At 40.8% G+C, this 24,549-nt stretch overlaps 2 protein-coding genes across 2 annotated transcripts in view; one reads left to right on the forward strand and one right to left on the reverse strand.

Moving 5' to 3' along the window:
* The window catches only part of LOC132005609 (zinc finger protein 30 homolog), a 100,551-nt gene that overhangs the window by 40,661 nt on the left and 35,341 nt on the right, over nt 1-24,549 (reverse strand). The window lies entirely within an intron of this gene.
* Nucleotides 1-24,549, forward strand: part of ZNF568 (zinc finger protein 568) — a 136,312-nt gene that overhangs the window by 3,944 nt on the left and 107,819 nt on the right. Inside the window, exons 3-7 of the mRNA XM_059382886.1 lie at nt 1,309-1,418; nt 6,066-6,111; nt 12,544-12,670; nt 13,616-13,711; nt 15,868-22,772. Coding sequence (XP_059238869.1) covers nt 6,097-6,111; nt 12,544-12,670; nt 13,616-13,711; nt 15,868-16,820 — 1,191 coding nt within the window. The 5' untranslated portion in view covers nt 1,309-1,418; nt 6,066-6,096 and the 3' untranslated portion in view covers nt 16,821-22,772. Of the gene's footprint in view, nt 1-1,308; nt 1,419-6,065; nt 6,112-12,543; nt 12,671-13,615; nt 13,712-15,867 lie in introns of the transcript that reaches the window.

The following is a 24,549-nucleotide window of genomic DNA, read 5'->3' on the forward strand; positions in this document are numbered from 1 at the left end:
GGTGGCTCAGTGGGTTAAGCCGCTGCCTTCAGCTTAGGTCATGATCTCAGGGTCCTGGGATCGAGTCCCGCATCGGGCTCTCTGCTCAGCAGGGAGCCTGCTTCCTTCTCTCTCTCTCTCTCTGCCTGCCTCTCAGTGTACTTGTAATTTCTCTCTGTCAAATAAATAAATAAAATCTTTTTTAAAAAAATTGAGGTATACATACAGTCAAGTATGCTTATCTTAAGGGTACAGCTCAGTGAATTTTGACATTGTGAAAAACCACATAAATACAACCAAGATCAAGATATACATCATCTCTAGCACCCTGAAGCCTTCTTTATCAGTACCCACTGCCACCTCTGGGTCTAATATAATGGAGTAATTTTGTGCATTTTTGAACTTGATTTGAGTGGAATCACAGAAATAATCTGGGGGCAAAAAATTCACACCATGGGGAAGTTTTGTCCGAGACTCTAAAATCAAACACCAGAACAAAATTCTGACCTATAGCCCTGGCTGGGCTATTTGAGATTGCCTATTTTCTGCTAGTCCTTCTAGAAGCCAAAAACATGCACAGTGAAATGGACTCTGGGTTTGGAGTGGACTTCGAATAAGGGTCGTCCTCTTAAGGTTGTTAATGAGTTGAGGATGGCTCTTCTCTGTAGATATTCAGAGGGGAGTCTCAGAGCCCCGTGGTCAAAATCTCTTATTAGCTTTTTAGAGACTGACTTTTGGCTGCAGAAACCTAAATTAGGCATCTTGAAAGAGTCTTTGTAGGGATTCCCTGCACTGGGGCTAAGACACAATGATTCAGCAAATGTAGGATATTCTGAAAGGAATCTTTCTTAGGGAACCTAGAACATCTGGTAGATTCACTCAGGGGCAGAGAAGCCTCTGTCCCTCACATCCAACCTGACTTATCTGGGAAAGCAGGTGTTAATTCATAATTCAGCCCCTTTCAACCTTACCTGAATATGTATTAAAAGAGGTAACTTACAGAAAGTCTCCAGAAGTGGGCTTTTTAAAATTGTGTTTATCATTTATCATTCCTGTTTTCACAGATAAGAAAACACCCCCAGGGAGGTAAATTGTTTGGCTTAGATTCCCCTCAGTTGGTTAGCAGAATTGCTTGGTTCAGACTTCTCTCTGAGTGGTTCTGAGACTCACAGTCCTTCCAGAAGATCCTCCTGCCCCAAACCCAAAGCAAGCCATCATTTAGCTCTATCTCCTACACAGTCCTCTGCAGGCTTCTTCCTCTTGGGCCTCAGAGAATATTTGGGGAGGGACTGTTGGATGACTCTTACCATGGGGTCTGTTTATCTTCAGGTTACCTGAGTACCCTGTATACCTGTGGGTCCCACCACCTCGCTGATAGCAGGGCTTCACAGGACCTTGGTCAAGTCTCCAGAAGGCCGTGCATGGGGCTGAGGCTGAAGGTGAGTTACTGTTGAGAGATGGAGCTGTGAGGAACTAGTAGGCCAGTTGAAGATCCTCTGGATTTGGAGAGGGGGAACTTGGGACAAGAATCTCTTCTGAAGGACAAAACTAGGTTCCAAAACCTCTTGCCAGAGCAAAGACTCCTAAGTAACTGGAAATAGCGTCATCCCTGGGCCAGAAGCTGAGCAAGACTCAACTTGGTGTCACTCCTTCTAGGGATCCTCCATGGTAAGGGAAGGGTTGGTCCCAAGTTTCAGAGAAACAGAGCGAAGGCAGAAGCGAGGAAAGCCAAATGTGATAGGCATGCTTTCTCAAGCGAAGGAGATATCGGTCCAACCCAGTACCTTCTGCATCTTATAGCATGTGATGTAGCCAGTCCACTCTCTTACACTTACTGGCACTTTCTAAGTTGCTCCCTTGTCATTTCTGCCACCTCACCTGGCCTCAAGGCATATGGGGAGTTTACTCCATCCTGACTAAGGGACAGAAAAGTCCCTGGATTCTCAGAGTGATAGTGGCAGCAGACCTACTAGAGCTATAGATTATTTATTTATTTATTTTTAAAGATTTTATTTACTTATTTGACAGAGAGAGTGAGAGAGCCTAAGCAGGGGAGCAGGAGGAGAGGGAGAAGCCGGCTCCCCACTGAGCAGGAAGCCGGATGCTGGCTCAATCCCTAGACCCCCGGCATCATGACTTGAGCCAAAGGCAGATACTTAACCATCTGAGCCACCCAGGTGCCCCTAGCTATAGATTTTTTAAAATTAAACTTTATTTGGAGAAGTTGCAGGGATATTACTGTCAGCTTTTCTATCTTTCATGTACATTCACCCAGATAAACGCATACACTCTCATACTGTCTCTGTATATGTAAATGTTATATTATAAATATATATTATTTTTCTCCTTTCTTCTCAAGTATTTGAGAATAAGTTACAGACATGATGCTCCTTTACCCCCAAAATATTTCAGTGTGCATTTCATAAGAATGAGAGCATTTTTCTGTATAACCATAATGCAATTTTCAAAGTCAGGCAGTTAACAGTGATTTAATACCATTATCTGATCCACAGTCCATATTCAGATGTGAACCAATAGTGTCATTTCGTAACATTTCTTTTTTCATTCCAGAATCCAGTTCAGGATCACAGACTACCTTTAGTTGACATATCCGTTTAGTCTCCTTTAATGGGAATCAGTTCCTCAGTCTTTTTGTCTTTTGTGAAGTCAACATTTTTGAAGAGTATAGACCAGTTACTTTGTATTTTTGTCACTCACATGATTTTGTCTGATGTTTCCTCATGATTAGATTCAAGTATGTATTTTGGGCAAAATATCACAGAAGGGATGCGGTGCCTGTCACAGTTCATCATATCTGGGGCACGTGACTCCTGTCCCATCACTGTGTGTTAACTATCACTTACCAGTGCTATCTGCCAGGTTTCTCTAGGGCAGAATTACAGTTTTTCATTTTATAATGAATAAATATCTGGGGGCAGGAGATTTCGATACTATATAGATATTCGGTTTTTCCTCCAGCTCTTACCAGCAGTTTCTCATCCACTGATGCTGCCATCTCATTTAAAAGGGAATGAAGTGACTTTCCCAGGCCACAGACCTAGGTGGTCCCGGAGCCAGGCCAGAACACAGGCCTACGGACACACATTCACTAGCACATCTGCCACACTTTGCAGCCATGGAGAGACCAGGCTGAAGCAAGTAGCTAAGTCCAGAAAGAGGAGGGAGGGAGTGTACTATTTCAGAGAATCAAATAGTTATCCAAAGCTGGATTAACTGCTCTAGGCTGCTTGGCCCCAGGCCTTTCCTGCTAGCTCAATCCCTGGTGGACAGTTCAGTTCTTTCAGAGGGCCTCTTCCCCCTTTTAAAGCCCTCCTGTGGCTTCCCTTATGATGAAAAAAGGCGGTAGAACAGGGATATGTAAATAATGATGCGTGTGTGTGTGTGTTTCAGTTATAGATCAGAATATGAAACTTTCTGCCACCCAAGTCATAGCACTAATAACATTTTATTGTATTTCATACCAAAAGCTTTTCTACATGTTTTTAAATAATGGGATTGTGGGGATTTTTTTTTAACTTAAGGTTTAACGTGCATAGAGAACAGCGTGTAGCTTAATGAATTGTTCTATATGTGCGCAGTCACATACTCACCACCCATATCATAATAGAGAACATTTCCAGCACCCCAAAGCCTTCCCCCCAATCCTCCCAAGCAGTGCCTAGTCAGAGCTATCATATAGGTTAGGGTTGTCTGTTTCTGACCTTCAGATAAGTGAAATTCAAACAGTAGATCATATTTTTATTCAACTACTTTTTTGACTTACTGGTATAACTTGATTAATGTATTAGTTAAGCAAAGAAGTATCTGTATTTTAACATTCAAGGAAATCACTTTTTTAATTTCATCTATAGAAGAGACAGGAATCTAAGTAGTTAATCTTAACACCATTAAGACAAATTCATTATTATATCTTGTGAACGGGATGTTCCTGGAAGTGTTCCATATCCTGATTGTGTGGGAGTTATGTGGGTGAATGAATATATTTGTCAAAACTCATCAAACTATACAATTCAACTGGATTCATTTATTATATGTAAATTACACTTCTGTAAAGAAAAAAATCTTTTAAAAGGCATAATAAGCTCACTGCACAGTCCTGATAGCTAAATGTCTGTTTTACACTAACTGTGCTGTATGAGTCATGCTTTCTGACCTGTACAATATTTCAAAGCATTTTCATACAATTAAGAGATATTGGAGGGCCGCCTGGGTGGCTCAGTGGGTTGGGCCTCTGCCTTTGGCTCAGGTGTGGTCTCTGGGTCCTGGGATTGAGCCCAGCGTCAGACTCTCTGATCGGCAGGGAGCCTGCTTTCCCCTCTCCCTCTGCCTGCTTCTCTGCCTACTTGTGATCTCTGTCTGTCAAATAAATAAATAAGATCTTAAAAAAAAAAAAAGTGGGTATTTATTGTCCACTGAGTGAAGTAAATCATTAACTCATTTAGCACTATAGTGTTATGAATGTTTCCACATGTGTACCCTCATGTACCCACCACCCAGATCATGACCGAGAATATTTCTGGCACTTTAGAATCATTTCTTTTATCAAAAGATGATTTGTCAATAGATTAGTGAGAAAAGACTTCTATAAAACAAAGCTAGGAGAATGTATTCATTTTGAAGCAATTTTTTTCCCCTTGAATCTGGTGTCTTCTGCTAATCACTAAACTAAATGGAAGCTTCTAGTAGATATGGCCAGTTTCCCAAAATGGCTGAACCAAGTTATAATCCTCTCAACCATGCATGAGAGTTCTTGTCACTCCTGAATGTGGATTTTTAATTCCAGGCTGTCGATTATTGACACAGTATTTTTGGACCTTTTATAGGGTTTCTCACTTCTGTGAGTGAAAAACCCAAGCAGTCTTTATTAATTTTTTTGTACCAACTTAGTTCCACATTTCCTAATGTATGGATGTTTGGGAAATTGGGAACCTGCATGTTTTAGTAGTCCTATTTAATTACAGTACCAGTTATTTTAGGAGGAAAAAAGGTAATATTGTGATTTTTGAATTTCATTATAAATTCATAGTTTTTATAGACTAAAAGCTTGTGAACATATGCATTCATATGGAATTACTGGACCATGAAGTATTCATGTTTAGCTTTGGTAGATTTGACCAGTTTGGTCTTACTGCTCCTTCTCACATGGTTGGAGCCCTTGAGGTTGCTTCCTCTGCCCCCTTGCCAGGACCCATCACTGAAGAAGTGTCTTTGCTTTCTGGCACTCAGAATTACAGAGGTGCTTCTTGCATTCTTTGCTTCAGATGTAGCATGATTTTACCATTTTACCATACCATCCGGGTATGTCATAAAATATTTCCACTCGTGATCTATGATTTACCCTTTCTTTTTTATAATTAAGCCACATAGTTACCTCTTTAACTAAACATCTTAATTAAAAATGACAGTTGTTGTTCTCATCTGTTGAAAATTACTTTTTAACAACAATAATACGCTGGATGAATAATGAGGGTTAGCCTTTCAGTAATAATTCATACCACAGTATAAGTAACCATTAGTTTTACTAATGTTATACAGTTATTTTATATTGCCTTTAGTTCTCTGTAATAAGTTACAAAAGCCCTTTTTAAGTATATACTTTTTTTCATAATAACGTTATTATAGAAAAAGCATCCCAAATATAGGATTTCATGAACACTGGTAGGTGAACAAGTGCAACTTTAAAAGTAAATAAGAGGCAAAACCCAAGACTTTTTTGCCTTTAAGAGAAAATGTATTGTTCTGCAGGGGTGATCCCACTCAGAGCATGTATCTGGCTCCATCTCCCATGGGGCCAATTATTTAAGTTATAAAGATTCTGGTTTTTTATAAATTTTTACTTCTTACTTGGTAGCAGCTTTTACTTCACGGGAGATCTGTTTTATGTATTCACATTCTGCATTGAATGGCATCGGGTTTTTTTTTCTTCTTCTTCTTCTTCTTCTACCACAGTGATTTCAAGCTTGGGTTTATGTAGGGACTTCACAAGTTCCAAGATGGGCCTGGTCCCTCACAGCTATGTTCTCTCTTTCTCCATCCTCCTCCCCCCCCAATCTCTATCTTCACAGGACTCAAATTTTTTTCCAAGAACAGCAGAAAATGATTGAGTACCAGGTAAGTGTGGCATAAAGTACCCAAGTTTCCCTTCTTGGGAAACTGTTCTAGAAAAAAATATGTGCATTTCAGGCATTTATACTTTACCACAGGCTGGGTTTTCAGAAAACAGACTTGGAGGTGGAAGATTTGCACTCAAGAGGTTTACTAGGGAGACTCTTAGAATACCTATAAGGAGCAAAGGAAGCAAGATTAGGCAGAGGGATTTAAACAGAGGCACCAGCTGACCTTACAAGATGCTTTGGAGCTGAGATGGCCCTTGCGGTTGTCCTGAATGGAGGGAAGGAAGCATTTATATTCCAAAATCAACAAGTCACTGGTTGTAGGCTGCCCCAGGGAGAGGACGTAAGTTTGTGTGGGTAGCTCCCTTTGATCAAGGGCTCTTTGCAAAAGGGCTTAAGCCTGTGGTAGCCAGTCTTCTCCTAACAGCTGGGAGAAACACCTCAGTCCTTTGGGGGATTTGGATGGAACATCACAACTTCTGTCTACACATAGATACAACAGCAAGACCCTTATTATACATACTACTCTATCACTTTTTTTTTCCCAGTTAAAATATCTTAGAGATTGTAAATATTAGTACACCATTTTTAAATTTTATTTATTTATTTTTTAATATTTTATTTGTTTATTTGACAGAGAGAGAGAGATCACAAGCAGGCAGAGAGGGGGAAGCAGGCTTCCCGCTGAGCAGAGAGCCCAATGCAGGGCTCGATCCCAGAACCCTGGGACCATAACCTGAGCTGAAGGCAGAGGCTTTAACCCACTGAGCCACCCAGGCACCCCCACACCATTTTTTTAAAGCAAGGTACATAATGCTCCATCATATGCATGAAATATGATTTATTTAAGTAGCCCCCATTTTATGACATTCAGGTAATTTTCAAATTTGGTATTACAGGGAATGATGCAAGTAACATTCTTTGTTGGAATACAGATATACAAAACAGTCCAACAAAGAGTCATTAACTGTGGTCTTCCTGGTGGCCCAGCAAAAAGGCAAACACAGACAGCCCATGATTTGCATTGGCCATAGGATAGAAGCTTGCTGTTCTTTCTTTTTTTTTTTTTTTTTAATTTCTTTTCAGCGTAACAATTCATTGTTTATGCACCACACCCATTGCTCCATGCCATATGTGCCCTCCATCATATCCACCACCTGGCTCCCCCAGTCTCCCACCCACCCCCCCGCCCTTCAAACCCTCAGATTGTTTTTCAGAATCCATAGTCTCTCATGGTTCATCTCCCCTTCCAATTTCCCTCAACTCCCTTCTCCTCTCCATCTCCCCTTGTCCTCCATGTTATTTGTTATGCTCCACAAATAAGTGAAACTATATGATAATTGACTCTCTCTGCTTGACTTATTTCACTCAGCATAATCTCTTCCAGTCCCATCCATGTTGCTACAAAAGTTGGGTATTCATCCTTTCTGATGGAGGCATAATACTCCATAGTGTATATGGACCACATCTTCCTTATCCATTCATCCGTTGAAGGGTATCTTGGTTCTTTCCACAGTTTGGTGACCATGGCCATTGCTGCTATAAACAGTGCTGCTGCTACAGATGTCTGTTCTTTTCACTACATCTGTATCTTTGGGGTAAATACCCAGTAGTGCAATTGCAGGGTCATAGGGAAGCTCTATTTTTAATTTCTTAAAGAATCTCCACACTGTTCTCCAAAATGGCTGCACCAACTTGCATTCCCACCAACAGTGTAAGAGGGTTCCCCTTTCTCCACATCCTCTCCAACACATGTTGTTTCTTGTCTGGCTAATTTCAGCCATTCTAACTGGTGTAAGGTGGTATCTCAATGTGGTTTTAATTTGAATCTCCCTGATGGCTAGTGATGATGAACATTTTTTCATGTGTCTGATGCTGTTATTTCTAAGAGAAAACTAGCTTTTCTTTCCTTTTTTTTTTTTAATTTTATTTATTTATTTGACAGAAAGTAGGCAGAGCAGTAGGCAGAGAGAGAGGGGGGAAGGAGGCTCTGTGCTGAGCAGAGAGCCCGATACAGGGCTCGATCCTAGGACCCTGGGATCATGACCTGAGCTGAAGGCAGAGGCTTAACCCACTGAGCTACCCAGGTGCCCTGAAAACTAGCTTTTCAAGATGTTTTCTAAAGACATTTCCCTGAGGAGCCTTCTTATGGCTGAGGTAGAGTAGAGCAACACTGCTGCTAACCATGTGGTTCCAGGACTTGGGCTTCTCCAGGAGCTTATTAGACACACAGAATGGCAGGCCCCACCCCAGACCTGCTTGAATTGGGTTAATTGAGGGTGGAGCCTGGGAATCTGTGTTTAGCAAGTTCTCAGTGGTCCTTATGCTCTTGTAACTGTGAGAAGCACTGACATAAAGTATAAAATTCTTAAAGATAACAAATGCAGAATCATAATGGCTCTTCATTGGACTGTTTTCTACAGTGGTTCAGCTCTTCCTTTGGAGTATTAGTTCCACAGAACTCCTGGATTTCCAGGTGATCAAGAGCATCATGACTTAGCTTCCCGATGTTGCATTAGTGTTCTCTATCTGTGTCAGAGTTGCGGGAAGTTTTAACTCCTCTGTGCTTTGCAGCCACATATGTAATAGAATAAAATGCTGAAGTTCAGTTAGAGGAAAGCAAAACTACAAATATTATTTATTTTCAAAGGGAGTGGGCAGGAAGGTTCCTTCATGTTTATGGAAGCCCTGATTATGGTCCAGAGTATTTGTGTCCTTGATCTAGACTGAGGAACAGATGAGCTGTCCGTTATTTAAATTACTGTCATTTCCTTAACTGTCTTTACTAGTTTGGCAGCAAACAGTAAACATCTTACTCCCCCCAAGTCTTGGTGTGAAGAGTTCCTAGCTCCCCCTACCTTCCTCATCATCTTAAGATGGTGAAGCGCCCTGTGTCTTGACAGGACTTCCCCTCAGCCTCTGAGTGCCTACATTTCCACCTCTTTGGAGGCCTCCCTCCAGGAAGAGACATCTCTTTCTAGAGACCCCTCCTCTCTGCTTTTCCAGATCTTTTCCCTGGTCCCTACAATGGCTCCAACCCTAGAAACCATCACCACTTCCAAACCACAGAGTTCTTTCTTTTCTCTCCTCCTCCATCTCCTATAGTGACTTCCTGCTCTTGATGTTTCCATATCCTGTTTCTTATTCTTTCTTGACTCCAGCATCCTCTCACCCTACTTTACTAAAGCTTTTCTGGCCAGGAGCCCAGGGGACTTTGCTGAAACTGAAATCAGAAGATGCTTTTTTGACTGTTCTGCTAAATTAGACTGTACCTTTTGCAAAGCCCCTTCTGTGCAGAAGGCAAGAGCCTATACTGGGTGAGAGCACAGACTTGGGACGAGACTGCTGAATTTGAATCCCAGACCTTACCGTCTGTATGACCTTGCACAAGTCTCTGAACCTCTTTGTGCCCCAGTTTCCCATCTCAGGAGATGGTACCATCCCCCACCGGATAAGCCAGGACCATGAGATTTATTCCTTGACTTCTCTCTGCCTTCCCCTTCTCACAGTCAGTCACTACATGATAGTAATTTTACAACCTTAATGTTTCTTCCATCTTTGTTCTTCATCCCTGTGTTTGATGAAAAATGACATGCCTTTTGGGGTGTCAATTTACATCTTTTCTATTTTATTCTGTTCTATCCCACTCCATCCCAGCCCAGCCCATCCCACTCCAGTTAGCTCTGTTTGGGAAATACCAACCCAGGCCTGTCAGCTGAGCCAAACTCTATGCTCTGTGGTAAAGGCTGATTGCTGCTCTCCCACAACCATGGTATATTATTCTGACATCAGAGAGGATATCAGGTCGGTACCTCCTATGTACATGGCCTTTATATTGGTCTAGGGTCAGGTACCAGGTCCTGCCCTCAGGTTCATCTGCTTGGTGCCACTGTAGGACCCCACAATTTTTAAAGAGATGTACGTACAGCTTCCTCCTGAGGTTGAGCTGAGGTGTGTGACCCAAAGCTCCCACCAGAAATCACATTGTTAGACTATCCCATGTGGCTCAAGACCCCCAAGTAACCAAAGATGGTCTTATCAAGCAGAACAATGCAGGGGCTTAGAGATTAACTCCCAGGAGTTGAGGACAAAGATCAGACCTCTCTTAGGGCAAGATTCAATTTTTTATAGTCACTTGAAGATATATCATAGGTACTGTTTCCTCTACTCACAGGAATAGGGGAGTTTTTTTCCTACACCAAACAATTCTTCTAATTCTCTGTGGACACCCAACTGGGTGTCCTACAACTTAGTTCAACTTGGAGTTAGCATAGACTCTATAAGTCTCATAAGACTCCCCCCACTTCAGATGCTAATTACAAATCTTAGGTTGTCGTCTGAACTTCTGACCAACTAGCAGTAAATCAGGGGTTCCCATGACCCCCTCTTCAGTTTTGATAATTTGCTATAATGACTCACAGATCTGGGGATCTGCTAGACATGAGCTTCTGTCTGGAATTTGGGGTGTACATCTTCCCAGATGTGTTCACCAACCTGAAAGCTCTTCAGGATTTTCATGCTATTTCCATTATGTAGGCATCATTGATTAAATCATTGATCGGTAATTAGCTCAATCTCTGGTACCATCCGTCCACCCCTATCCCGACCCATAGGTTGGGCAGGATAGAGAAGGGGGCTGAAAGTTCCAACCCTCTAATCATATGGTTAGTTCCTCTGGCAACCAGCCCCTTTCCTCCATGTTATTGGTATAAACTCTGGGGCTTGTTAGGAATAACAAAAGACACTCCTATTACCCCTGTTACTTGGGAAGTTACAAGGGTTTAAGAAGCTCTATTCCAGGAACCATGAAGAAAGACCAAATAGATATTTTTTAATATATCACAATATCACAGGTGCCCTCTTACGTTTTTAGTACCTATGGGTCCTTCTCTTGGATCTGCAGCTGAACTCTATTAGTGTCCCTTGGGGCTCTGGCCTGGGCACTTGGCTCATCCTGTCTCCTTGCAGAGAGATCCCACACTGACAACTTTAGCTACCACTTCTCTGCTGCTGGCTTCCAGAGCTTTAGCTCCCTTCCCATCTTGCTGCTATTACAAGACTCATATGTTCACCCTGCTGCCTGCTAAGTGTCCCCAGACATGTCTAACGACACATCCTCTTTGTTTCTAGTTTCTACTGTTTTTCTCACGTCTGATTCACCATCACCCAGGTGGCTTTGAGATACTTGGGTGTTACCCTGGCCCCTCTTTCACCCCCCACAACCAGTTAAGATGCAGGTTCTGCTCTTTACAATGGCCCTTCTCTGTCTCACTGTTACTGGCCACTTGTGAACGCCATCTTGTACCTGCGTTATTATAGTCTTTGCTTTCCCTTCCCCCTAGGTCACCCACCACATTTCTCTTTGTATCCATTCACTTGCAAATTATCTGAGTTTTGTATCTCTTACAGGCAGCATTGCTTTTTCAATCCAACCTAACAATCTCTGCCTTTTGGAGTGTTTCAGTCATATATTAATTTTATATTATAATTTACTGTCATTGACTAGAAGTATAATTATTGGCATGGTTGGGTTTGTATCTATCATTTTAGTATTTGGTTTTCTATTTGTCCCATGCACTTTTATTCCTCTCTTTCTTCTCTTCTCTTACATGTGTGTTTGTGTGGATTAAACGAACAATTTTTGGAATTCATTTACTGCAGTACACCTCTTTGCACTCTGATTTAGTGGTTCCTCTGGGGATACAATATATCCCCAGTCTGCTTAGAGTTACCACAGTACCACTTGACATGGGAGACATGGGATGCAAGAAACTTACCACATGCCTAATAGAATGTGCTTTCTACACATACCTCTCCCTTGGTAGATTTTCCATTGTCTTAAAGCCCATCATCTCCTCACTCACAGACCCCTGTAAACTGTTCCTGTTACTGAGAGCCTCACAGCCCTTAAAGTCACTGTTCTGTCCACATGCCTGTGTTCATGCTGCTCCCTCTGCAAGGACATAGTTTCTCCATCTTTCTGTAGAGAAGACTCAGCTCCACAAGTCCCCTAGCTCTGAAGCCTGGCTAGACCTTGAAACATTTAATGGACCATTCACACTTTTCCACCTAGATGTCCTGCCACCGTAGCTCATATACTTTCACCTGGGTGGCTTTACGTAATGCTTTCTGCCAGGTTGTGAGCTCCTTGAGGTCAGGATCCATCCATGACTGTCTCTAGCAGCCAGCACTGGGTGACACACAACAAGTCATCTTCAGTCAATATAGGTTGACTCAAAGTGTATATGACAGTGGGTTCCAATGTGATTGTTACTTTCCCTACCATATATAGCCCAAAGGCAGGAAGGTAAAAGCCATGTTGGGTAGATAAATGATCATGGTAAGCTCTGACCTAGGAACATAAAAACTCGATACCATCTATCCCTGGCTGCATTTCCCACATGGCTCAGTGTCATTTCATCCTCAGCAGAGACCTGTGTCCTTTAAAGACGTGGTAGTGGGCTTCACTCAAGAGGAGTGGCACAGGCTGAATCCTGCTCAGAGGGCACTGTACCGGGATGTGATGCTGGAGACCTACAGCAACCTTGTCTCCGTGGGTAAGGACAGCTCCATCACACAATCTAGATGATGCCTGAACGACCGCCTTCCCTTTTGCAGTTGCTAAAAGGAACTGGGGTACCTAGAGCCTCAGAAGTACCAAAAACTTCCTATGTACCAGACACATCTTCAGCCACTTTTTTTTTTTTTTTAAGATTTTATTTATTTATTTGACAGAGATCACAAGTAGGCAGAGAAGCAGGCAAAGAGAGAGAGGAGAAAGCAGGCTCCCTGCCGAGCAGAGAGCCCGATACGGGGCTTGATCCCAGGACCCTGGGATCATGACTGGAGCCGAAGGCAGAGGCTTTAACCCACTGAGCCACCCAGGCGCCCCTCTTCAGCCACTTTTAAAATATCAACTTACTTAATTCTCCTAAGAGCCTTATGAGGTAGGTACTGATAGTACCACAATTTTACACATTTGGACACAGAGGCAGATGAGTGAAGTAACTTGCCCGTGTCACTACACGTGGGACATACAGAGCCAGAGTAGGATTTGAACCCCAGCAATCTGCTGCACAGTCTGCATTCCTTTTTTTTTTTTTTAAGATTTTATTTATTTGACACAGAGAGACAGGGAGAAATGGAACAGAAGCAGGGGGAGTGGGAAAGGGAGAAGCAGGCCCCCCGCCTAGCAGGGAGCCTGAAACAGGGCTCAATCCCAGGACCCTGGGACCACAACCGGAGCCAAAGGCAGATGCCCAATGACTGGGCCACCCAGGCACCCCCACAGTCTGCATTCCTCACTCGTACACTGTGCTGCCTCAGTGAGTTTGCCTTGAGGTTCAGTGGTCCTGGGTTACTAATTCCTTTTGGGTTCTGGACAAGGTGTGTGTACAGTCTTCTCCCAAGTACAATGTCTGTTGTGCAGCCTTTAATGCTGCCTGAGTGGCCCTGAAGACCAAGGAGCTCAGCCCAAGGCCTGGATCATTTCCCTGGAACAGGTTATGAAGGCACGAAACCATATGTGATCCTGAAGCTGGAGCAGGAAGAAGCGCCGTGGATTTGTGAGGCAGCATGCTCAGGCTGCCATTGTCAGGGTAAGTATCAGTCCAGCAAAAGAGGGACTACGGGAGGCTGGCACCTTTGGGATTCTGTGCAGTCCAGCTCTCAAAAGGCTTAGAGCTTTGCAAGCAGCTGGAGACATCCTCTGAGAACTTGAGCCTTCTTGATGACCCGTCCTCCTCCATGCAGCCCACCTCCTTGATCCAGGCATTCCTCCTCCTCCTCCTCCTCATCTCCCCTCTCCCTGTGTTCTTGCTCCATTGCCCTTTCTCGAGAGTCCTCGGTCTCTCTGAAGGTTTTCAGTTCACCTTCTCTTTCACATTCAGACATTCTTGAAGTAAGCTTCTGTCATTCTCCCACTCCTGCTGGTCCCTTCCTATTTCCTGTTCTCCCAGTTTCCAGGCAAAATGCCCCAGACCTGCCCTCCATACTCACATTCTCACTTCCCATCCTTTCCTTAATCCCTTAAATTATCCCTTAGTCCTTCAGTTTCCTTAAGTCCAAGAGGAGGAAGTATTAAATTTCAGGTAACCAAGGACTGTGAGGCGGTAAAGCATATGACTGAGCTTGGCCCATCTTAACCACTTTCATTTAACATTCAGAATAACTGCCCCACTCCCATCAGCTTGTGTAAAATATCCCAACAATACCCACGGTACCCCAAGTGTTGGTAACCTACTCATAAGGATGCCTCTGATCTTGTACTTCTCCACAAGAGTCATGGGCTTAGCAAGAATAGTTAGTGCTGTCTGTTCCCACATCTGTTTATGCTACTTACACTTGGTGTTATAATCACATAATTGAATTAAATATTACATGATCCCCCAAATTTTCAAGTCATTTTCATGCTTCTCCCCAAGATGATGTCTTTGAAATCACTGCCATCTGCTGTTCATCCACCTTGGCTGTAGAAGTAGCAGCAATAGCACTAGAATTATCGGCCAGCACTAATGGTGTGCTCACTCTGTGCTAGATTTGTTCTCAGCCCTTTACATATATCATTTCATTCAACCCTTCCAACACCTATGAGATATCCAGCCTTTATTACCCCAGTTACAAATGAAACAATCACAGAAAAGTTAGGAAACTTATCTAAGAACATAGAGGAGGGTGTCTGGGTCGCTCAGTTGGTTAAGCAACTGCCTTCGGCTAAGGTCATGATCCTGGAGTCCCGGGATCGAGTCCCACAACGGGCTCCCTGCTCGGCAGGGAGTCTGCTTCTCCTGTTGACCTCTTTCCTCTCATTCTCTCTCTCTCTCTCTCAAGTAAATAAATAAAATCTTAAAAAAAAAAAAAAGAACATAGAGCAAAGTAAGGGACTGAAACAGATTTAAACCCACATGATCAGCTTTTAGAACCAGTACTCTTTTTTTTTTAATCTTTTTTTTTTTTAAGATTTTATTTATTTATTTGACAGAGAGAGAACAGAAGCAGGCAGAGCAGCAGAGGGAGAGGGAGAAACAGGCTCCCTACCAAGCAGGGAGCCCGATGCAGGACTCAATCCCAGGACCCAAGGATCATGACCTGAGCCAAAGGCAATCACTTAAACAACTGAGCCACCCAGGCACCCTCAGAACCAGTACTCTTAACCATCACATTCTGGTGCCCTTTACAATGCATTTTATTTCATTAAACTATGCTCATCAACCTTCCTGAAACCATAGTAACCTGGCCATCAGCTGCCTTTCTTTTCCCTCTTTTAAGAGTCACACGTTGAAGAGCAAGGTGCTAGATGACATCTCAGTAACAGGACTGACAAACTACAGCCTATAGTTTGGCCACCTGATTTTGTGAATAAAGTTTTATTGGAACACAGCTGTGCCTTTACATTTATATACTGTCTGCGTTTCCCAAGTACAATGGGAGAGTTGAGTAATTTTGACTGAGACCATATGGCCCACAAAGCCTAAAATTTACTCTCTGGCCCTTTAAGAACATGTTTGCCAACTACTGCTCTACAATATCCCATCTTCAAAATTACTTCTTTATGTACTGTATGACATATTCCATTTCATTTGTGCTACTGTTGTGATTCTTCTCTACTTGTACAACACCCTTCCCTGCATTTAGTTATGGTTCATGCTTTCTGTTCATATACCATGCATTGTTTAAATTCTTAGGGTATTTCCCAAGTAATTTTATTCTAGATCATAATAATAGGATAAAGAAAGGTTTGCTGTATTTTCTCCAGAAAACATTTGTCAAGTTAATGTCCAGAGGAAAAGACAAGACATGATTTTGAACCAAGGTACATTCATCAGCAAGAAAACATTGCCCAAGGAAAGAAGCCATGAAAACAATAAGTTTGGGAAAATACCACCTCTGAGCACTAATCTTTCTCCTTTAATTCAAAATCCCAGTAACTGGGATCCCTGTGGAAAGAGTGCAAACCATAATTTAGATTTGATTGGTTTTAAGAGAAACTATTCAAAAAAGCAAGATGAGTGCTGTGGTTGTGGGAAATTGTTACAACATACAAACCATGATAGAAGACCTAATGGAGAAAAACTCTGGGAATGCAGTCATTGTGAGAAAGCTTTCAGCCACAACCCAGCACTTATGTATAAACCAGCAGAAACCAATTCTCTTGCATACAAACGTAAGAGGGTTCCACCTGCAGAGAAACCCCATGTCTGTAGCGAGTGTGGGAAAGCCTTCTGCTACAAGTCTGAGTTCATTAGGCATCAGAGAAGTCACACTGGGGAGAAACCATATGGATGCACTGACTGTGGGAAAGCCTTTTCACATAAGTCAACCCTCATTAAACATCAGCGAATTCACACTGGGGTAAGACCCTTTGAATGTTTTTTCTGTGGGAAAGCCTTCACTCAGAAGTCACACCGCAGAGAACATCAAAGAACACATACTGGAGAGAGACCCTTTGTGTGCAGTGAATGTGGGAAGTCATTTGGCGAGAAGTCATACCTCAATGTACATCGAAAAATACACACAGGAGAAAGACCATACCGTTGCAGAGAATGTGGGAAATCCTTCAGTCAAAAATCATGCCTCAATAAACACTGGAGAACTCATACAGGAGAAAAACCCTATGGATGCAGTGAATGTGGCAAAGCTTTTTATCAGAAGCCAAACCTCAGTAGACATCAGAAAATTCATGCCAGAAAGAATGCCTATAGGAATTAAAACCTGTTATTGTGAGAAAGCCTTAAGCAAGGTGTCCTATTTCATTATATGTGCAGGCATTCATTTTTAGGAGAAATCTCATGGATTTAATGAATCTGGACAAAATGTTTTACCATAAGGGAAGTCTTGTTCTAATTGTAGAAATTTTTATACAAAGATTATAGAAAATACTTTGTAAAACATAAACATGGTCACTCTGGCTTATGAAAGTTTAAAAGTATGTTAATGGAATGACAACAGCATACAGAATATATGTAAAGAGAATTGGTATATTATGGTATATTCCACAGTGAGCCACATAATAAGCATTATTTATATTTTGGAAATGTAAATGTGCATTTATTTATTTTTTTTTTAAAGATTTTATTTATTTATTTGACAGAGAGAGATCACAGTAGGCAGAGAGGCAGGCAGAGAGAGGGGAAGGGAAGGAAGCAGGCCCCTGCTGAGCAGAGAGCCCGATGCGGGACTCGATCCCAGGACCCTGAGATCATGACCTGAGCCGAAGGCAGCGGCCTAACCCACTGAGCCACCCAGGCGCCCGTAAATGTGCATTTAATGTAAATTGTGAATATCAAGTGTATGTGTGTCATACAGTATGTAGAATGCTGTTCACCAACTTTTGCACTCTAAATATCATCCCTATCTTTTAGCGTCTTAACAATATAAAAAATTATAATAACATTTGTTAATGTTAAAAAGGCAAAGCTTAGGAATAGTTTCACAACCAACATTGGATGAACAAAACATTATAAACTTGATTACTCAATCCAGCCATTGTTTGACAAAAACTAGTATGGCCGTGGTATATCGTGCACCTCTTCTATTTTCTTAGTCTTGCTTAACATACCTTGCAGAAAATTAGTAGGAAAGACACTGTTTTATATGAGTCTTATAATTCAGAAATGCTTCATGCAGAGACCAAAGGAGGAGATTTTTTTTCTGTTTTTTTTTCTTTCTGCAAATTAATTCAGCAACATCCACTTCTCTTCCCTCTCAGTTTCCCTGTGAATGTCCTAGGCACTAAAGCCCAAGTCATTTCATCATTCCAGTCTTTGAAAAAAGTCTACTTCCCTGAGCTGCTGTGTCATCCAAATAAAACAAATGTCCACATTTTTCAAGATTTGACTCCGTATAAGAATGCCTGATCCAGAATGAGAAAGGAAGCAATCACGTGGATATTGTGTTTATGAGATGAATCACTAAATTCTACACCTGAAACTGATATTACACTGTATGCTAACTAACTGGAATTTAAATAAAAACTTGGAAAAAAAAAAAGAAGCATAATCCCAGATAAAGATGTGATTGTAAGAATGATAAAAGATACTTCTTAACCAATCTAGATCAACATGTTTTAATTTTTTATTTTTAGATCAACATGCTTTTATTTAAATAAATGTTTTTCTTGCAAAATGTAAGTTAGAAAAATTGCAGTAAGAAACTTGATAGAACAATTACCTTTGAAGAGTTTGGAAAAGTGATTAAAGATCTAGGATTGAAAAATGCTCCAGGCCCAGATGATTTCATAATTAGTTTCATCTAACTTTTTTTTTTTAAAGATTTTATTCATTTATTTGACAGAGAGAGAGATCACAAGTAGGCAGAGAGGCAGGCAGAGAGAGAGAGGAGGAAGCAGGCTCCCTGCTGAGCAGAGAGCCCGATGCGGGACTCGATCCCAGGATCCTGAGATCATGACCTGAGCTGAAGGCAGCGGCTTTACCCACTGAGCCACCCAGGCTCCCTCATCTAACTTTTTTTGTAAGCTCCATGCCTAGCATGGAGCCCAAGACATGGAGCCCAAGAGGGGACTTGAATTCATGACTCTGAGTTTGAGACCTGAGCTGAGATCAAGAGTCAATGATTAACTGACTGAGCCACTGAGGTGCCCCTCATCTAACTTTTAAAGAGTAATAACAGTGTTACTTTAAATATCTCAGCCCTTAGACTATGATCCCCAATTTACTTTATGAAGTCAGAGTAAGTTTTAACTCCAAAACCAAATCATAGCAGTGGAAAAAAGAAAACCCCAAACCAGTCTTACCCATGAGCTTAGAAATAAAAAATTATAATTAAAATAATAGCAAATGGAATTCAGCAGTATACCTAAGAACAATGTATTATAATGACCAAGGAAGAATTGCTCCAAGAATGCAGAGTCAATGCAGTAATAGGAAATACATCAATAAAATCAATAGTATGAAAGAGAAGATGCCATCAATAGATGCTGGAAGATATTTAATTGGATTTTGCAAATATTTCCAATCTAATACAAGATAAATTGTAGTATGTAATAACCACTTAAGAGTATCTTTACCGGGGCGCCTGGGTGGCTCAGTGGGTTAAGCCGCTGCCTTCGGCTCAGGTCATGATCCCAGGGTTCTGGGATCGAGCCCCGCATCTGGCTCTCTGCTCAGCAGGGAGCCTGCTTCCTCCTCTCTCTCTGCCTGCCTTTCTGCCTGCTTGTGATCTCTCTCTGTTAAATAAATAAATAAAATCTTTAAAAAAAAAAAAAAAGAGTATCTTTACCAAAACTCTATAGCATATATTATGTTAAAACCATCTTTTGAAGATTAAGAATTTAATAGTATTAGAGATAAGGGTGTTCACTGCTGTCTATTTTTACTAAATATTGTCTTAGAAGACAATGGAAAATAAGTAATTGGTATAAACAAAAAAAATGTAAAACTTTTTGCTGATATGATTTTATATCAATAAATGAGACTAGTAATTGTTTTGAGTTAAAAGATAATTTTCTGAGAAGACAGTATAGAAATTAAAAGTTCCTCTCCGTAAACATCTAATAACTTAAATGCACTACTTTTGGAATTACACTAAATATCTGTGCCTTTTTAAAAAAATCTTATGTGAAATGATCTTAAAGTCCTTATGGAAGAACATTTGTTCTAATAGTCTAAACAAGAAAAATATGAAAAAGAAAGTTGTATACCAGATGTCAGAATATAATGTGAAGTCACTTTAATAAAGTATTGGCAGAGGAACCTGTTCCTTTCAATGGAACAGCATAGAAAATCCTGAAATAGATGTTTATAAAGAATTCTGTTACAATTGGCTTTTAATCAGGAAGAAATTAAAGTTGGGCTAGCAGCCCCACCCATATAAAAAAATCCAGGTGGATTTAAGATTTAAATTTTTTAAATTATTTATTTATTTGCCAGAGAGAGTGAGCACGGGCAGACAGAGTGGCAGGCAGAGGCATAGGGAGAAGCAGGCTCCCCGCCAAGCAAGGAGCCCGATGTGGGACTCGATCCTAGGATGTGGGGATCATGACCTGAGCCAAAGGCAGCTGCCCAACCAACTGAGCACCCAGGCGTCCCTAAGATTTAAAATTTTAAAATAATACAGTTCTTAAAGGAAAATGAAAGACTACATGTACAATCTAGAAGTTAGATTAACTTTATCAACACAGGATAAAAACTATTAAATACTATGGTGCTGGGGTGCTTCAGTCCATTAAGACTCTGACTTTTGATCTCAGCTCATGAGTTCAAGCCCTACATTGGGTTCCATGCTGGACATGGAGTCTACTTAAATAAAAATTTAAAAATAGGATGCAGTGCCTGGGTGGCTCAGTGGGTTAAGGCGCTGCCTTCAGCTCAGGTCATGATCTCAGGGTCCTGGGATCAAGCCCCACATGGGGCTCTCTCCTTGGCGGGGAGCCTGCTTCCACCTCTCTCTCTCTGCCTGCCTCTGCCTGCTTGTGATCTCTCTCTCTCTCTGTCAAATAAATAAATAAATATTTTTTAAAAAATTTAAAAATAGGAAAAACTTGACTATGTAAAACTATGATCTTTTGTATGGCAAAAGATGCCATCAACAAACTCAATACATTATAATTTGGGGTGAAATATTTGCAAAGCCATTCAGTGGAGAAGTGCTTTTCAAATTGACAGGAAGGAGATAACTCAATGGCAAAACATGGTAGAGAATATGAATAGAAGGTTGTAAAAAGCAAATCCAAGTAGCCGGTGGGACTATCAAAAAATGTGTCGCCTTGGTAGTTGTTGGGGAATACAGATTAAAGTCATAATGAGATAACTATGCAACCAAACTGACAGAAAATAGCAGGAATGCTTTTTGCTGTCCCCAGCAAAGGTTGTTCTTATACCCTGCTGGTGGACACACAGATTCAGCTCTCTCAAAAAACAATCTGGCAACATCTTTTATAACTTAAAATACTTATGCCACTTTGGGGAATCTTCTCTTAGAAGTAAAACCCCAGGGGTGCCTGGGTGGCTCAGTGGGTTAAAGCCTCTGCCTTCGGCTCAGGTCATGATCCCAGAGCCCTGGGATTGAGCCTCGCATCGGGCTCTCTGCTCCTTGGGGAGCCTGCTTCCTCCTGTCTCTCTCTCTGCCTACCTGTGATCTCTGTCTGTTAAATAAATAAATAAAATCTTTAAAAAAAAAAAAAAAAGAAGAAGAAGAAGCAAAACCCCAATACATAAAGGACAGATGAATATGTGTATTATAAAATTTTTCCTACTGGCAATAAAGCACTAGAATCAAAATAAATGCCCATCAGTAGGGAAACTGGAAGAGGGGAGAAACTAGTATATCCATTCCATAGATTCTTGTTTATATAGCCATTAAGGTGGAAAAATTAAGCCATGCTAGTGGACTTGAATAATATTCCACAGTGTTTCCTTAAACAAAAAAAAAAGTACAAGTAAGTACATAAAATAGCCTGTTTCTGTAAATCAGTGACAGAACTCCTCTAGCTGTCTGAGTGAAAAAACATGTATCCATATACGCTTGTTTATGATTTTTCTATGCATGATGAAAAGTATAGAAGAGTATATATTAGGTTAGAGGGAGGTGGGTGATGCAGGTTGGTAATGAGGGAGTCAGAGAGGGAAAATGAAAGCGAAATAGAAAAAGAAATATATATATAAAAGTATGATATATCAAATGTATGATTAAGTAAAATTATTTGAGTGGGGAACTAGAACTCTGCTAATTTGTTCGTGGTATATTGTTAAGTGAAAAGGGCAAATTGCAGAATAATGTATCTGAATCTATTTTTTTTTAAAAAGTAAAACTCCTGTATGTGTATATATATGCATGTATGTTTCTATGAACAAAGAAAAGTATGGATGGATTTACAGCAAGGTCTTAATTAACATTGGTTATCTTGGTGGGGGGAAGGGAAAAATAAGCAGTTGTTTATTTACCTTTGTATTGTTTTACTTGTTAAAACATATATTACTTTTGTAAGTGAAAAACAAAATAAAGGGGGGAAATGTTTCAAAATGCAGGAAGCATTGCAAGTGTTTCTGTTTTTCCGACAAGGTCATGGCACCATGACCTGGTCTACTGTCATTCCTCCAGCTCAGTCCTTGGGCTGTCACCAAAGTATAAGTAAATGTCTCTGTGTTTCTGAAGAGCAAAAGTAAATACTTTGAGAAACTCTCAAGTATAGAGAGGTTTTTTATTTTTATTTTGAAATAAAATTTGATTTAAAAAGTTGCAAAAACAGTTCTTATATAGTCTTCATCCAGTTTCTCCTAATGTTAATGTCTTATATAACCTTTGTATAATTATCAAAACCAGGAAATTAACATCAGAACAAACTAGTAATTACTGTAGTCCTTGCCACTGATTCCAGATCCTGTGGTGGATTTACTTGTTATTTCTCTTTAGTCTCCAATTTGTGACAGTTCCTCAGTCTTTTCTTGTCTTTCATGACTTAGTTTTTTTTTTTTTTTTTAAAGAATACTGGCCAGTTATTTTGTAGAATATTCCTCAATTTGGGTTTGATTCAGTATTTTCTCTGACTACATTAAGGTTATGCATTAATACTACAGAAGTAATATATCCTCAGAGATAATACCAGATGATACACAATGTTGATGTATCCTGTTGGTGATGTCACCACTGATCACATGGTTAAGATGCTTTGATTTCTCCACTCTAAAGGTACTATTTCTTCCTTTGTAGTTAATATATCTCTTGGGGAAGATAATTTTTAAAGCGTTCTTTAAAAATACGTTCGAGCAGGTCCTAGCTCCAGATATTCTCTTTGATTAGCTCTGGCTAAGGGTTCAAACATCCCTAGTAATTCTCATAGGCAGACAAGAGCGGACTTTGGATGTGCATCACACACGTAATTGTTAGCTCTGAAACAAAGCATCATCCTCACAGAAGAGATAGTAATGAGAAACACTAAGCTATGACATTTATGAATACTGGTCTCTGGTAACCTAGGTGTGTTAGTCATCTAGTGCTACCTAACAAATGATCAGAGACTTAGTAGCTTAAAGCAACACACATTTATTATCTTAGAGTTTCTCTGTCAGGAGTCCAGATATGGCTTAGCTAGGTCCTCTGATTTAGGGTCTTACAAGGCTGTAGTCAGATATTGGCCAGAACTATGGTCTATCTGATCCTCAACTAGGGAAAGATCTGTTTGCAAGATCACATGGTTAGACTAAAGGCCTCAATCACTTGTTGGCTTTGGGCCAGAGGCCACCCCCGGTTCCTTGCCATAGGGGCGTCTCTGAAGTCCAGCTCTCCAGAGAGGGTAGAGGGGCTGGATACAGAGTTGTTCATTGATCACACCTATTGAGGAAGCCTCCATAAAAATCGCAACAGGACAGGGTTTGGAGAGTTTCCAGATTGATGACATTCACATACTAGGAGGGTGACACACCCCAGCTCCACAGGACAGAGAAGCTCCTGCACTCGGGATCTTCCTAGACCTAGTCCTATGAACCTTCCCATCTGGATGTTCATCTATGTCCTTTATCTTATCTTTTTATAAGAAACTGGTAAACAGCAAGTAAACTGTTTTTCCTGAGTTCTGTAAGCTGCTCTAACAAATTAATCAAATCTTAGAGGAGGGCACCTTGGGAACTTCTACATTATAGCTGATGGGTCAGAACCATAAGTAACAACCTAGATTTGTGATTTCTATCTGAAGTATATGTGGGGGTTGGGGTGGTGAGGGGACAGTCATGTGAGACTGACCCTTATGAGACCTGGTGCTATCTCCAGGTAGACAGTGTCATAACTGAGTTAAATTGTAGGCCCCCAGGTGCTGTCACAGAATTGCATGGAGTGGGGAAACCTCCATACATTTGGTGTCATAAGTTTTACAAGTGTGGTAGTAGTGTGAGAGTAAAGGAGAAACAGGAGAACGGACATTTTCCCAACACACCTTGTAAACAGCAAAGAGCCTCTTGTATTCTAAAAAAGAAACCTAAAATTTTAGTGTACATGAGAAGTGTTGGAGAATCATTTCCCTTACATTCTCACCTTCTGGTTGATTCTACTTTAAAAACTAGTTTGAAGCTAATTAAAGTAAAAACAAGCCAGTGGAGTGGGGGGTGGGGAAATTGGCCTGATAATACGGGATGCCACAGACTCCTAGTTAAAATAGTAATATGACCCAATATAAATTAAAACAGAAGCTTCCAAGGATTAAAATGTATTCTATAAACTGTAATTTATAGAGGGGTGATTATCTCTGCTACTTCTCCATTTGACAGCCCAATTTTGCCTGCCTTAAACCTAGAAGAAAATAAATAAATACATAAATATATAAATAAAACATAAGTATATAAAGTGAATGAATGATGCCTCCTAGTGAATTTACTACAACTTTAATGCTGTGGTCCCATCCATAATACCAATATCTGGTATTATTAAAACCACTGATTCTATTTATTCAACAAATGGTAAATATTTTGCTCTTACAGATTTGGCTAAC

This window comes from Mustela nigripes, chromosome 17 (genome assembly GCF_022355385.1).
Source record: "Mustela nigripes isolate SB6536 chromosome 17, MUSNIG.SB6536, whole genome shotgun sequence".
NCBI lineage: Eukaryota > Metazoa > Chordata > Mammalia > Carnivora > Mustelidae > Mustela > Mustela nigripes.